This window comes from Cucurbita pepo, chromosome 11, assembly GCF_057944985.1.
Source record: "Cucurbita pepo subsp. pepo isolate OVF chromosome 11, ASM5794498v1, whole genome shotgun sequence".
NCBI lineage: Eukaryota > Viridiplantae > Streptophyta > Magnoliopsida > Cucurbitales > Cucurbitaceae > Cucurbita > Cucurbita pepo.
The window spans coordinates 6,265,855-6,279,316 of NC_141808.1; the positions used below are offsets into that span (position 1 = coordinate 6,265,855).

At 34.6% G+C, this 13,462-nt stretch overlaps 2 protein-coding genes across 2 annotated transcripts; both read right to left on the minus strand.

The window, feature by feature from the left end:
• Positions 1–3,062: 3,062 nt before the first annotated feature.
• LOC147790172 (uncharacterized) lies at positions 3,063–5,276 on the minus strand. Its single transcript, XM_087128110.1, has 3 exons — positions 5,087–5,276; positions 4,663–4,831; positions 3,063–3,459 (listed from the first exon to the last, which is right to left on the minus strand). The coding sequence occupies exons 1-3, from the start codon at positions 5,144–5,146 to the stop codon at positions 3,263–3,265; spliced, it is 426 nt and encodes a 141-aa protein (XP_086984236.1). The 5' UTR covers positions 5,147–5,276; the 3' UTR covers positions 3,063–3,262.
• A 1,629-nt stretch (positions 5,277–6,905) lies between these two features.
• On the minus strand, positions 6,906–11,279 carry LOC111784002 (uncharacterized). The gene is made up of 4 exons (XM_087128039.1): positions 10,982–11,279; positions 10,729–10,838; positions 7,449–7,591; positions 6,906–7,173 (listed from the first exon to the last, which is right to left on the minus strand). Exons 1-4 carry the CDS (start codon positions 11,133–11,135, stop codon positions 7,131–7,133), a joined length of 450 nt encoding a protein of 149 aa, XP_086984165.1. The 5' UTR covers positions 11,136–11,279; the 3' UTR covers positions 6,906–7,130.
• Between the last annotated feature and the right edge of the window lie 2,183 nt (positions 11,280–13,462).

Sequence of the window (13,462 nt, forward strand, 5' to 3'; positions counted from 1 at the left end):
CAAAAAGGAAAGATCGTTAAGATTTTGACTAAATTCCCTTCTCAATTATAAAATATAAGAGAATGATTTAACTTTTTTAAATTCAGAAATTAATCTTCGAGTTTAAATAATGAAAAAAAAAATATCAAACATAACGATTCTAGATTTATATGGTTATAGGAAAAATGAGAATTGAAGCAAATGGTCTAATGATAAGGATTTATAAACGGAGAACAAATATGATGATTTCTTTTTTTGTTTTTTTTTATAAGATCTACCTATAATCTTTAGGAAGAAAATGAGAACGAAGTGAGAAGATGATGAAAAATGGTGGAAATGACAGCAAGAAAATAAATGAGCAGATTTGGAAAGATCATCAATAGCATAAATGAAAGATAAAATCATCAATTCCAAGGTAAGTCGGAAAGATAAAATTAATTCTAGAATAGGCTACAAAGATGCCACCCTACCCTACTCTACCCTAATATGCAACTCAACCCTTCAAACTTTTGTTGAAACAAGAACCCTTTAATTAAATAAATTAATACCTCCTTATACAAAATTCGGATCAACCAAAAGATGAGACTAGAATTAGATTATACCTCTTAATATCAAAAATATCTAGGAGCAAGATTTGGAATCTTGTTCTAAATTGAGTCACTCCACAATCGAACTTGATCCAGGCTGACTTAAATGCAATCTACCACAAGAATTGCTTGGAACTTAGAAATGGCAAAGATGATGCTCGAATTTCTAAGGATAAAAGTCTCAATTTTAGATCTCAATTTCATTCATATCTGAAATCTGTCTTTTACTAATAAATGGTGGGTATTTATAGTCCCACCACAAATAAACTTTCAATTCTTCAAATGTCCACTAAAGAAGTTAGTGATCATAATTTAATCTCGATCCTTTAAAATCTCCACAAAAGAAGAAGTCAATTTGACAAATAACTTCTAGCCTTTCACCCATTACAAGAATTATGAAATTAAAAATAATAAATAAAGTTTTCTAACTACTTATCAATCTGCAATTTATAGCAACTTCATCTACTATTTCAACAATGCAAATATTCCCATTACTTATCAATCAAGTGCAATTTATAGCAACTTCATCTACTATTTCAACCGTGCAAATATTCACATTTGAAACTCCAAATGGTCCTTTCTCAATCAAATCAGCTTGTAACACATGGTTCTTTCTCAATCGCCACTAACTTCTTTAATGGACATTTAAAGAGTTGAAAGTTTCTTTTGTAGAGAGACTATAAATACTAACAAATTACTACAAATTACTATGTAAAAGACAGATTTTGATGAATGAAATTTAGCTCTCAAATTGAGACTCACTCTTACAAATTTTAGCATCATTTTTGTCATTTATAAATTTCAATTCTTATGGTAGATTACATCTAAGTCATTCAATCAAACCTTCATTTTTGTCATTTATAAATTTCAATTCTTATGGTAGATTACATCTAAGTCATTCAATCGAACCTTGATCAAGTTTGATTGTGAAGTGACTCAATTTAGAATAAGGTTCCAAATCTTGCTTCTAGATCTTTGATCTTAATAGGTAATCTAATTATAGTCTTATCTTTTAGTTAATTCAAATTTTGTACTAGGATAATTGGACCGAGAGCTAAGGTTGACTTATCAGTTTTGAGCCATTAGTTTTGAGCCACGTATGAACTCACATAAGAAGATCTTCATAGATAATGATCCATGGTAACATCAAATTAACTTGTTCTAAGGTGTAGTCAAGCCATCAGAATCAACTCATTGGATATTGAGACATGAACAAACTTATGATCCAAAGCTGTGATATTTCAATGAGTGTAAATCAATATGTAAATCTTTGATAAAAGCGAGAGCTAATAATCCCTTTTATAGTCAAGTATGCCAGAAAAATGAATCATATCTGATTGCTAATGGAATAAAAATACTAGCCATAGTTTTTTTTGTTTGCTGGGTCCCTTATTGTTTTTATTATTTTGTTTAGATTTTGCTTCAACAACGAGGTTTAAATTGTTGAATATGTGAGATCCCACCTCGATTGGAAAGGAGACGAAGCATTCTTTATAAAGGTGTGGAAACCTCTCCCTAGCAGACGCGTTTTACAAATCTTGAGTGGAAGTCCGAAAGGGAAATCCCAAAAATGACAATACTTGCTAGGTTCCTTTCACGAAAATCCAAAGAAAATAATATATGCTAGGGATAGCCCAAAGATGACAATATTTGCTAGAGAAAGCCCAAAGATGACAATATTTGCTAGGAAAAGCCAAAAAGGACAATATCTACTAGCGGTGGGATTGAGTTGTTACAAATGGTATTAGAGCCAAACACCGAGTAATGTGCCAGCGAGGACACTGAACCCCAAAAGGGGTGGACATCGGGCGGTATGCCAACTAGGACGTTGGGCCCCGAAGGGGAGTGAATTGTGAGATCCCACATCGATTGGAGAGAGGAACGAGTGCCAACGAGAACACTGGGTCCTGAAGGGAGGTGAATGTGAGATCCCACATCGATTGAAGAGGGGAACGAGTGTCAGCGAGGACGCTAGGCCCTAAAGGGAGGTGAATTCTGAGATCCCACATCAGTTAGAGAGAGGAACAAAACATTCTTTATAATAGTGTGAAAACCTCTCCCTAATAGACACGTTTTAAAAACTTTGAGAGAAAGCCCGAAAGGAAAAACTCAAAGAGAACAACATCTGCTAGCGAAAGAAAAGAGATAAACTTAGAAAATTTAGCAGATGATGTTGACCTGACCTTAATAATGCTTCCAATACCTATCAGTTTATAGTGCAACGATCCAGCAACAGAGCTGCTCTTGAGAATTGCAGAATTGGTTCATTGTCCTAGCACACTCTTCATCTGTTGAGAAGGCTTGATCTACAGCTAACCCTTTATATACACATACAAGAACGAGCATCTGAGTCAGTAATAATATCATAACAATGCAGAAAAATATAAGATTTGGCTGGCATGAAACATGTAACAACTACAAACTGATCTAAGTAAAACGTTGATTATTTGGGTGCTTGTGTTCATTTGGTGGCGCATTGCTGCAACTCATGCCCCAAAAGCTCAAAGCCTGGATTCAGTTCTGTATACCATTGACAAAAAATTGGCTATAAAATGAACCATGATTATCCGGTGAACACTGAAAAGGACCATGGAGTACATTTAGCAGGCAAATTATCAAGTATTTGGACAACAATATCATGAGCCGGCCTTGAATTATGGATGGTTAATACTGGCAAAATGAAGGATATTCAAAGTTCATCGGCCAAGCAAAGCAACACGATCCTTTTGCACTGCCTGCACGAGGTTGATATCAAAGAGCTCACATCGAATAGGCATCTCCATCTCATAGAATGGATTCTTCAAGACATAATCTGTGTATAACTCATAAATGTACTTCAGAAGACCCTCCATGTGCACTGTCCCGGGCTCACACACAACAAAAAACTTTGTTCCTAAAACACCCAATTTCATCCATGATTCAGCTTCTTAATTAAGAACTACAAAATGAATATAACATGAAAGTTGATGTCGAGAGACTTTGAAAATATCAGACAGCACAATCATATCTGTGATGAAGACATTGTAATATGATTATAAAAAAAAAGCTACATTTTTCTAAAACAGGATCAACATCCTTTCTACCCAATCAAACCGAACAGAGCCTCTAATTAAGGCATTAAGGTTATGTTTGAAACCCCATATACTGATGGTCTCAAGACAAGAAAGATGTAACCGCCCAAACTCACCATAGCAGATATTGTCCTTTTTGGGTCTTCCCTTACGAGCTTTCTCTCAAGGTTTTAAAACACGTCTGCTAGGGAGAGGTTTTCACACCCTTATAAAAAAAATATTTTGTTCCCCTCTCCAACCGATGTAGGATCTCACAATCCACCCCCTTGGGGGCCCAACATCCTTGCTTGCATCGCCCGGTGTATGGCTCTAATACCATTTGAAACAGCCCAAGTCCACCGCTAGTAGATATTGTCCTCTTTGAACTTTCCCTTTCAAGCTTCCCCTCAAGGTTTTAAAACGTGTTTGCTAGGGAGAGGTTTTCACACTCTTATAAGAAATATTTTGTTCCCCTCTCCAACCGATGTAGGATCTCACAATCCACCCTCTTGGGGGCCTAGCTTCCTCGCTAGCACATCACCCGGTGTATGGCTCTAATACCATTTGTAACAGCTCAAGTCCACCACTAGCAGATTGTCCTCTTTGAACTTTCCCTTTCAAGCTTCCCCTCAAGGTTTTAAAATGTGTCTTCTAGGGAGAGGTTTCCACACCCTTATAAGAAATGTTTTGTTCCCCTCTCCAACCGATGTAGGATCTCACAATTCGCCCCCATTGGGGGCCAGCGCTGGCTAACACATCGCCCAGTGTATGGCTCTAATACCATTTGTAACAGCCCAAGCCCACCACTAGCAAATAAGTTTCCTCTCAAAGTTTTAAAAAGCGTCTGCTAGAGAGAGGTTTCTACACCCTTATAAGAAATGTATTGTTGCTCTCTCTTCAACCGATATAAGATCTCACAAAAGATCAATAACGCTTCTAGAACTTTAATTGTGCTTTCACATTAGGAATTTGATTGCATGTCTTTGAGACAGAATCCATGCGTTTGAAGCACAAATTAAACAAAGTAGTGGAAGAAAAAAATGTACCAGTAAGTGACTGGAAGCAATGGAGGTCGAATGTGTCGGCTTCAAGGAGTTCAGTACCCGAACAACCGGAAATAGGCGAAAGCTGCTGGGAAATGGCATGCATCGAATGCCATAAACTCGCCACTCTTAAGCTATCGTTTGTGTCCATTCGTCCAGCAGACCCATAATCCTAAATTTTCAAACAAACACAATAAGAGATTCAATCCACGTAAAATACTCAATGAAGATGAAAATAATTCCACCGATAACCGGTTTATAATTCATGAGTTTTAGAAAGGTCGATTGAAAATATGATGAACAAACTGGAATCATGATTTGGGGTTCATATTTGTTTTTCGTTTCAGATACGAAATTAAGGATGAAAACTCCAAATCCAGAGGGGAATTAGCAGAAATTTAGTTTATAATTGCATTATGTTGATTACCTTGTAGAAGATCAAGCCACCAGATTTGTTGATGATGTAGAGGCTGTAAATTGCTGCCATCCTCTTCAGATCTTTCCGGGTTGAAACTTCTGAAGTCTTAACGAAAGAAATGGAATGTGGTGAAGAGCGTAGATTCAAAGGCGCAAAATCCAGACCCAGTTTCAATGAGCGCCCAACTTAAGCGAGTGGGTGAGTTTTGGGAGATACCCAAAATTAATAATTAAACTAATTTTTGTTATAAATTTTATAAATCAAGCTTTAAAAAAAAAAAAAAAAACTTTTTAATACATAATTTCACATTTGTATATGATGTTTTTAAAATTAATTTAATTTAGAGAGAATATGAATATCAATTTGATTGTTTTTTTCTTTTTTTTTCTTTTTTTCTTTTTTTTTTGGTTAAATTTGAGTTCGTTTACTTCATTTAATTATTTAACTAATTCTGAGCTTATGTAGTCTGTCTAAGGTTGGGATCATCAGATTTATTTATTTATTTTGTTTTTGTCAATTACTCATTTTTTATAAAAAAAAAAATATATTATTTTCCAATTAAAAATAAAAATAAAATAAAACCTTTTTTTTTTCTTTTTTTTCTTTCTCACTTTTCCTCCCACCTTCTCCCTCATCTCATTCCTTTTTCTTTTTTCTTTTTTTTTTCTCTTCCTTTTTCCTCATCTCTCCGGTGTTCTTTTTTTCTCCTTTCTTGAATTTGTTTTTTCTCCTCTTCTTGAATTCATATGACTTAAGAACCCGACAAACTTAATTATCCAATTAAAGTCATAAAAGTTAAGTTGAGTTGAACTTCTCTTTTTTTTCCTCTTCTTTCCGTCTTCAATCTTTTACTGAGAACCCAACCAACTAAGACTATCTCACTCATATCATAAAAGTTGGGTTGAGTTGAACTTTTAGAATAACAAAAAATTCTAGTGGATTTGTGATGTGACATTTTTTTGGTTGAGTTAACCCGATAAACTTGAAAATAGCATTACAACTTAACCCTACCATACTTATAAGATTATTATAAAGATTAAAAATATTTTACATAGTTAATGATGCGTTATTTGATTTTAGTACAACCCAACCCAACCAAACCCAAAAGTTTTTAATCCAACTTAACCAAACCCAAAAGTCTATAATCCAACTGCTAAATGTACAATCTCGGCATCCAATTTATGCAGCTTGTTTGTGTTAGTACATGTAGTCACAGTGTAGGAAGTTCCTCGTATAAACTCGAGGAAAAACTAAAGATATAGACCAGCAACCATATAGCTTAGGTTTTTGTTATGGGCTGATGACTTAATAATCAAATGGTCATAATCAAATGGTCATAAGCACGTAATCTTACAGGTATTGGGTGCTAAAACCAGATAAATCATTAACCACATGCGCACCGTAACAACTGCACAGCTTTCACTCTTAAAATGTCACCCAAAAAAAATATATATATATATAACAGACCAAGCCCATCGCTAGTATATATTATCATCTTTTGACTTTCCTTTTTGGAGTATATATTATCATCTTTTGACTTTCCTTTTCGGAGTATATATTATCCTCTTTTGACTTTTCTTTTCGGACTTCCCCTTAATGTTTTAAAAACTTTAAAAACTGTCAACTAGAAAAAGGTTTCCACATCTTTATATAAAAAATATTTTATTTCCCTCTCCAACCATGTGAGATCTCACAATCCACCCGAGGCCCAGCGTCCTCGCTAGCACTCGTTCCTCTCTCCAATCGATATGGGATCTCACAATCCACCTCTGTTCGGGGCCAGCGTACATTCATCCTTGCTGACACACATTCCCTTCTTACAAACAACTTGAACAACAAGGGATAGTTCCATTACTAAATATTATTAAAAACAGACCATCAAACTACAAATACACGGTATAGTTAAGGCAGGAACATGCATATGCATTGGTTTTGATGACTCCATGGCTCTAGAGAGAAAAACACATAAACGAAGATCTTTGTAGAGTTTTTTGGGAATTATTATTATTGCTAATGGCCAAATGTAGGATTTTCCCGAATTGAGTCGGATGTCCTAATTCTTCCGCCCTTCACACAAGATGATATGGTACCCATGCCTGCATTACACCGAAGCAAAAATGTGAGTTCTGCGGTGTATTCATAGCTCATTCACAGCACCAGGAGAATCTTGACTTTGTAAAAAGAATCCAAACACATCTTATTATATCAACAGTCACTCTAATCAATCCAAACCTTAACCCAAACTAGCATATAAAGGATGACTTTTCAGTATTAGGCAAAAAAGAAGTACATGGCCATAAAGGAAAAATTCAGAATGAAAACCCAATGGAAACAATCAATTACAATAAAAGAAATTGGAGAAAGGACATACGTCGACTTGAATGGTGCACTGGTTGCTCCAATTAAAGTGCTGAATGCAACGTCTTGAAATGGGCCGGCCATTTTTCCACGAGGAAACCATCCCAGGTCCCCACCTTTTTTCCCTGATGGACACTCCGAGTATTCTGCTGCTAACTGAGATACCAACCAGATTGTTATAAAGTGTTGTTATCAGTTGGAAATATACCCACAAAAACCCCTAATTTCCATTCATCGATGAGAATGCGTATGGGTTGTTCAGAAAGTAAGGTACCTTTGTTCAGACAATGTGGAAACATTAATCTTTGCAATGAAATATAGATGAATATGAAAATGTAACAATAAAATCCTAGCAATCACTGCTAGGTGTATTTGATGGGCAGCATATGTTTACGTTTATAGACGACTAACAAATAGAACCCAACTTTATTGATATGAAAGATAAAAGAAATTACAATATCACTCTCCTCTTGTTCCTGTTTAGTCCCTTCCGTTTCTTTCAGTTTCTTAGTAAGCATGGGTGACGGTATTCTGCCTAAATAGTAGACACGGGTAATAAATAAGAGAATACTAAAGATTCGAGCCATAGAATTTCTCAATTCTGACGCAAGGTACTTATTAGATCTAATAAAATTATTTTGCTGTATCCAAACTAATATCAATTCAACCCATTTCATGAATAAAATGTGACCAATTAACCAACCAACAAAACTACTTGTTACAAATAACATCTTGTTGTTGCATCGAAACATAGAAATGTTGACTAATCTGACTAACATTGAACTTGGTAAAATGAAAGGGTTGAATAATTGAAAAATGAGATTATTCAGGCAAGTATTCAAGGGACTTGGAACCACCCTCCTCTCTTGACATATCATTCAATACCTAATCTAAGAGAATGGACGACTTCACAACCAAGCTGATGAGCCCAGCCCTCCACTTCCAAGCATTGAAATTATTCTCAAGACTAAACATTTTTCTTTGTAGATGATAAAACCGAGATCTCTTCAAACATAATGAACATTATAACCATTGTCTGACATATCTTTTCTATAAGAAAACCTTGTATGACATTCTAATCTTGGAATAAGATGTATAATGTATTCACAAACAAAGTTTGTATCAAAGTAAGAGGTCATACGTTCAAACTCTTCTAGTCTTAGTTCCTCAAATCATCTTGTTTCTCACAGAGTTAGTCAAGGAAGTAAGTTACAAGAAGGATGACTTCAGTCAAGTAAAATGAGACTCAAGTCCACACATGAGAGGGAGTGTTAACAAAGATTAAGTTTACTCAAATCTACCCATTCAAACCTTTGGGTTTACCAGTAATTAAAACCCACGAAAAAAGAAAGAAAAACAAATAAAACTCTAGCAAACCTCCAAATTCATCTCTATTAACATCCACTAGCAATGTAAACAACCAAAATCTACGCTGTCATTTGTTTGGTGGGGAGCTAAAAATATCATAGGACAAGTATCTAGATTCTTGCATTTGTTTGACAAGCATGTAGTGTACCTAAACAACTTAGGATGACCATATGGGAGGCATGTAAGGACCTTTTGATGTCGTCTTGAATCCTATTTGTTTTTTCTTTCTTTTTCTTCGATAGGCATCATAAAAGATGAGATAAAATTAAAAAGGGGAGTTCCTAGCAATGGATTACAAAAAAATTCTCCAATTTGTCGTAAGATTAGAAAGACCACAATTACCAAAAAAAGGGACTCAACTCACACCAAGTGAGAAATAAAAATGTAGTAGAAATGAGGACAACTAAAAATACGAGAGTTTTGCTCATGCCAAGTAGTCTAATGTCATGGTGAGTTCATGGATTTCAAAGATACCAATGTCTAGGGAATCTTCTCATGACAATTTTGTTTGTCTCTCTTTTATAGATATTTTCTTTCACCATTTTTCTTTATTTGTGCTTTTTATGGTATATTTAAAACAAATCAACACATTTTTCAACAAAAACAAAAAAACAGATCAAAGTATTTATTCGCTTGTAAAGATTATATGCAATTATCTGTATTCATCAACCATATTTATATATCTGTACATGTAAAATAGAAAACCATTGCCAAAGATTAATGGTTCAATCCTCCACCTCCACAATTATTTAGCTTAAAAGAAAACTTTAAGAAAGAATAAACGGCAGTTGCCTTAAACAACGGAGATTATGTTTGTTTCAACTTTAACCATATAAGCTAAGGACTTCGGTAAACCGATTGAATACTAAGTTAGTTCCTTTGTTTGTCCAACCATTTACACAGCTCAAAACAAATCAGCTACATATAGGTTACTATGGAATAATAACAACACTTCTCAATGACAACAGCCCTATCCCTATATAACTTTTCATCAAACCCACGAAAATACTCTGCTTCAACACAAACTGACCTCAACCACCCATGACACCATTCATACACCTAAACACAAGAAAATAAAAGGGATATACATATTCTCGGTCTCTCTATCAAAGTCTTTGAATGTATCCCATAAATGTCTTGATAATCTTATGTGTACAAGTAATACACCATCTGAGCATTAAATTATAAGAAACAAGACCTATCTTGGGAAGCCAATTTACTAGAGAGGGATAAAACATTCAGCCCTTGGAATGAAATTCAGTTGCCTAGCACATAGAATTCGAAAAAAGGATTGCTTCTATTGTTACTTTGTCCCTCCTCATGAGCATCCTAACTAGCTTACAAAGTACAAAATCTTAATTAATTACATAGTACTGTAGGCTAAATCAAAAACCTTTGAAGTTTAAAAGGCAATCTTAAGATATTAATATTCCAAGTAACCCCATCAGTGACTTTGAGACCTAATATGCAATAAGGTAACAAAATATCGTTTAGATCATTAGTAAATTCATAGTGGTTATCTCCGGCATTTACCAATTCACCACATTTAATAAAAGAAGATGAATGTAATAATCTTTCCTCTTCGAAACTGTTAGGAATCACGGATCTCCACAATTGTACAATATTGTCCACTTTGAGCATAAGCTTCCCCAAAAACATCATCCCAATGGAGATGTATTCCTTACTTATAAATCTATGATCATTCCTAAATTAGCGAATGTGGGACTCCCTCCCAACAATCCACGACAGAAACTACAGAAGGGTTGAGGAAAACAAATTTAAATGACCTAGAGTACCAATTCACCGAAAGGATATAATATCAAGCATCTGTAACTAAATACTCAAGTCAGTTTTTCTTTAACAGAACTGCAAATGATCGACTAATCGGCGAGGCCAAAAGTAAGAAGAAGAAAAAGACATCCAACCTTAGCAAACTCAGCAGGAGGAACCTTGTCCCCATTGCTAAGCCAACCCTCCTGCAACTTCTTGTACGCTTCATTGATTTTACCCTGCTTCTCGCACAGTATATGCCTTGCTAAACAACAAATTCAAGGAAAACAAAATAAGAATCGTCGACCGAAATCCCTAAACCTCCAGAGATTGAGCGTAAACGCAATTTCTACCCCTGTAAATAGGATTGAAGAAAGGGAAATAGAAAAGAGAGAAAAAGAGAGAAACCTTTGACATAAGTGCAAGTTCCAAGGCCATCGGAAGCAGCTTTTCCGGATTTTCCCTTCCCTTTGGAAGCACTTTCATCGGCTCCGGAAGCTGCTTGCTTCGCCTTCCCCTTCCCTTTACCACCCGCGTCCTTTGCCTTCGAATCTTTCCCCATGAGCTACACGGTGGATTCAATTGCAGAGAAATTCCAAGTGATATCGATTATCACGCAACTCGTATAAATCTAGTAAATATCCAAAGAAAGAATCTTGGACAGAATAGAACAAGATTAATCGAGCTACACTTTGGGGTTTGCACCTTGGGAGGTTTTTAGGGTTTAAAACAAGATTAATCGAGAGTCTAAATGGATTTAGTTTACTATTTTAATTGATTTAATTATTAATTTACAGTTGTAATTTATTTATCTTCTATTCCAAAGTTTTAATGCTAAAACATGAACCACAAGTGTTGATGAGACTCGATGAAGAACGAATCGAAAATTAGACGAGAGCGAAAAAAAAGTTTGTCCATTGGTTAATAATCTTACGTGTCCAAATCATCAATTTTTTTTTTTTTTTTTTTTTTTTTGTTAATTACTCGTCGGAGTCAAAATCATCAAAATTGAATATTCCTCACAGTATTATTGGAAAACTACTATCTGGGGTTTTCACCAAGTGCTTTAAATGGTCATATTGGGGCTTTCAAATTAGGGTTTCAATTTTTAGCTCGGGTATGCGTAGATCTCCTTTTTTTTTTTCTTTTAAATCAAAGTCCTAGGGTTGTTTTGTACGTAAATATTAAGATATTAGAAAAAGAAAGTAATTTTTCATAACTTCCCTACTTTAGATGGAAAAGTCGAAGCCGTACTCTAATGGAAAGCAAACCAAAAATTAGCTAACAACAAAACCATTTTTCGGGGTTGTTTACTAATAATATGTGTGGAAACCATCAAATTTAAACATTCTCACAATAATGTAGAAAAAAATTTATCCTAACTTGGTTTTTTTCTCTACGAGAGCTCTCCGTGACTCAACTAGAGTTTCTAAATTTGGCTTTATGTTTTAAGCTCATATATACGACCTTCATGCTTTTTTTTCTTCAAAATTTAACCCATAATGCTATTTCTTGATTCCTATGAAAATTTTAAGATAATACAAAAAGAAAGTAGCTTTTCGGAGCGGCTATAAAACATGAACAAAAAGTCGTCGATGGTACCCGAAAAGAAAATGAACTGAAAATTGGTTAAGTGCGAAACAATTTTTTAGTGTTGGCTACTACTCATACGTGTCAAAGCAATCAAATTTAAACATTCTTCACAATAGTGTCAAAAAGTTTTGACTATAACTTTTTTTTTTTTTTAACGGAGGGCTCAAGTTAGCCTAATTAGGACTTTAATTTTAAGCCCAAGTTAGCCTAACGGAGGGCTCAAGTTAGCCTAATTATTAACATAACGGAGGGCTCAGGTAGTCTCACAAAACTACCTTAAAAGTACGAACAAAAAGTTAGCAATAGTACCCCAAATGGAAAATCATCCGAAAATTGGCAAAGAGCAAAACTTATTTTATGTTTTGACTAATCATCAAAATTGAACATTTCTCACAATAATATTAAAAAATATTGAACATAACTATGTTTTTTCACTTAATGCTCTAAATTGCCCAAGTTGGGTTCCTGACTTAGGATTTTGATTTTAAGCTCATATGCATCGTTATAGGCTTTTTTTTCTTCGAAATAGAAGTCCTAGTGCTTTTTTGTATGAAAATATTAAAAAACATATTAGTTTTTTTGTGAACTGCCCTACAACACAAACAAAAAGTCGTCCGTACCTTGAAGGAAAATGAACCTAAAATACGCCAAGAATGAAACCATTTTTAATGTTGACTAGTGATCATACGTGACAAAACCATCACATTTGATCATTTCTCACAATAATGTGAAAAAATATTAACCTTGATCATACGTGTCAAAACTCTAAATTGCACAATCTGAGTTTCCAAATTCGGATTTTGGCTTTAAGCCCGTATATTGTCACAACCCAATTTTTATTAGGTGTGACTCGTTTAAAAACTTGAAAAATAGATGGTACAATTTTTCACTTTTTAAAATAAAATATAAATACATTTCATTAACAAATTCAAAATAAAGTTTGAATACAACCCGCTTGTCAAACAACTTAAAATAAAAAATTAAAAATTAAAAAAAAAAAAAAGAAAAGAAAAGAAAAGAAGGAGAAGAAAATGGTGTGGATCGGTAATGCACCTGATCCAGATCTACTTGTCACGTGAAAAACATGGGAGAATAAGAATGAGTACAAAAACTAAGTAGCCTACTTGTAGGCTTTTAATCGTGCCCTTAACGTATGCTAGAGTACCACACTCTTTCTTGTCATGCTTTTGTTCTTGTCTTGAGAACTTAGGTCCTTAGATTCTATTCTTGAGTTCCGAGTTCTTTTTATAATCTTGCCCATGACCTTGGTCATTGGTTTTGAGTTCTTAACTTTGA

Bases quoted from the DNA above. Each gene is read 5' to 3' on its own strand.
- LOC147790172 (XM_087128110.1), bottom strand. From the start codon at position 5,146: ATGGCAGCAATTTACAGCCTCTACATCATCAACAAATCTGGTGGCTTG. The intron at 4,832-5,086 runs GTAATCAACATA...TTGAAAATTTAG, and splicing joins GTGGCTTGATCTTCTACAAG to GATTATGGGTCTGCTGGACG. The intron at 3,460-4,662 runs GTACATTTTTTT...TGGGTGTTTTAG, and splicing joins TTGCTTCCAGTCACTTACTG to GAACAAAGTTTTTTGTTGTG.
- LOC111784002 (XM_087128039.1), bottom strand. From the start codon at position 11,135: ATGGGGAAAGATTCGAAGGCAAAGGACGCGGGTGGTAAAGGGAAGGGG. The intron at 10,839-10,981 runs GTTTCTCTCTTT...TTTGTTGTTTAG, and splicing joins AACTTGCACTTATGTCAAAG to CAAGGCATATACTGTGCGAG. The intron at 7,174-7,448 runs GTATGTCCTTTC...GGTGTAATGCAG, and splicing joins AGTGCACCATTCAAGTCGAC to GCATGGGTACCATATCATCT.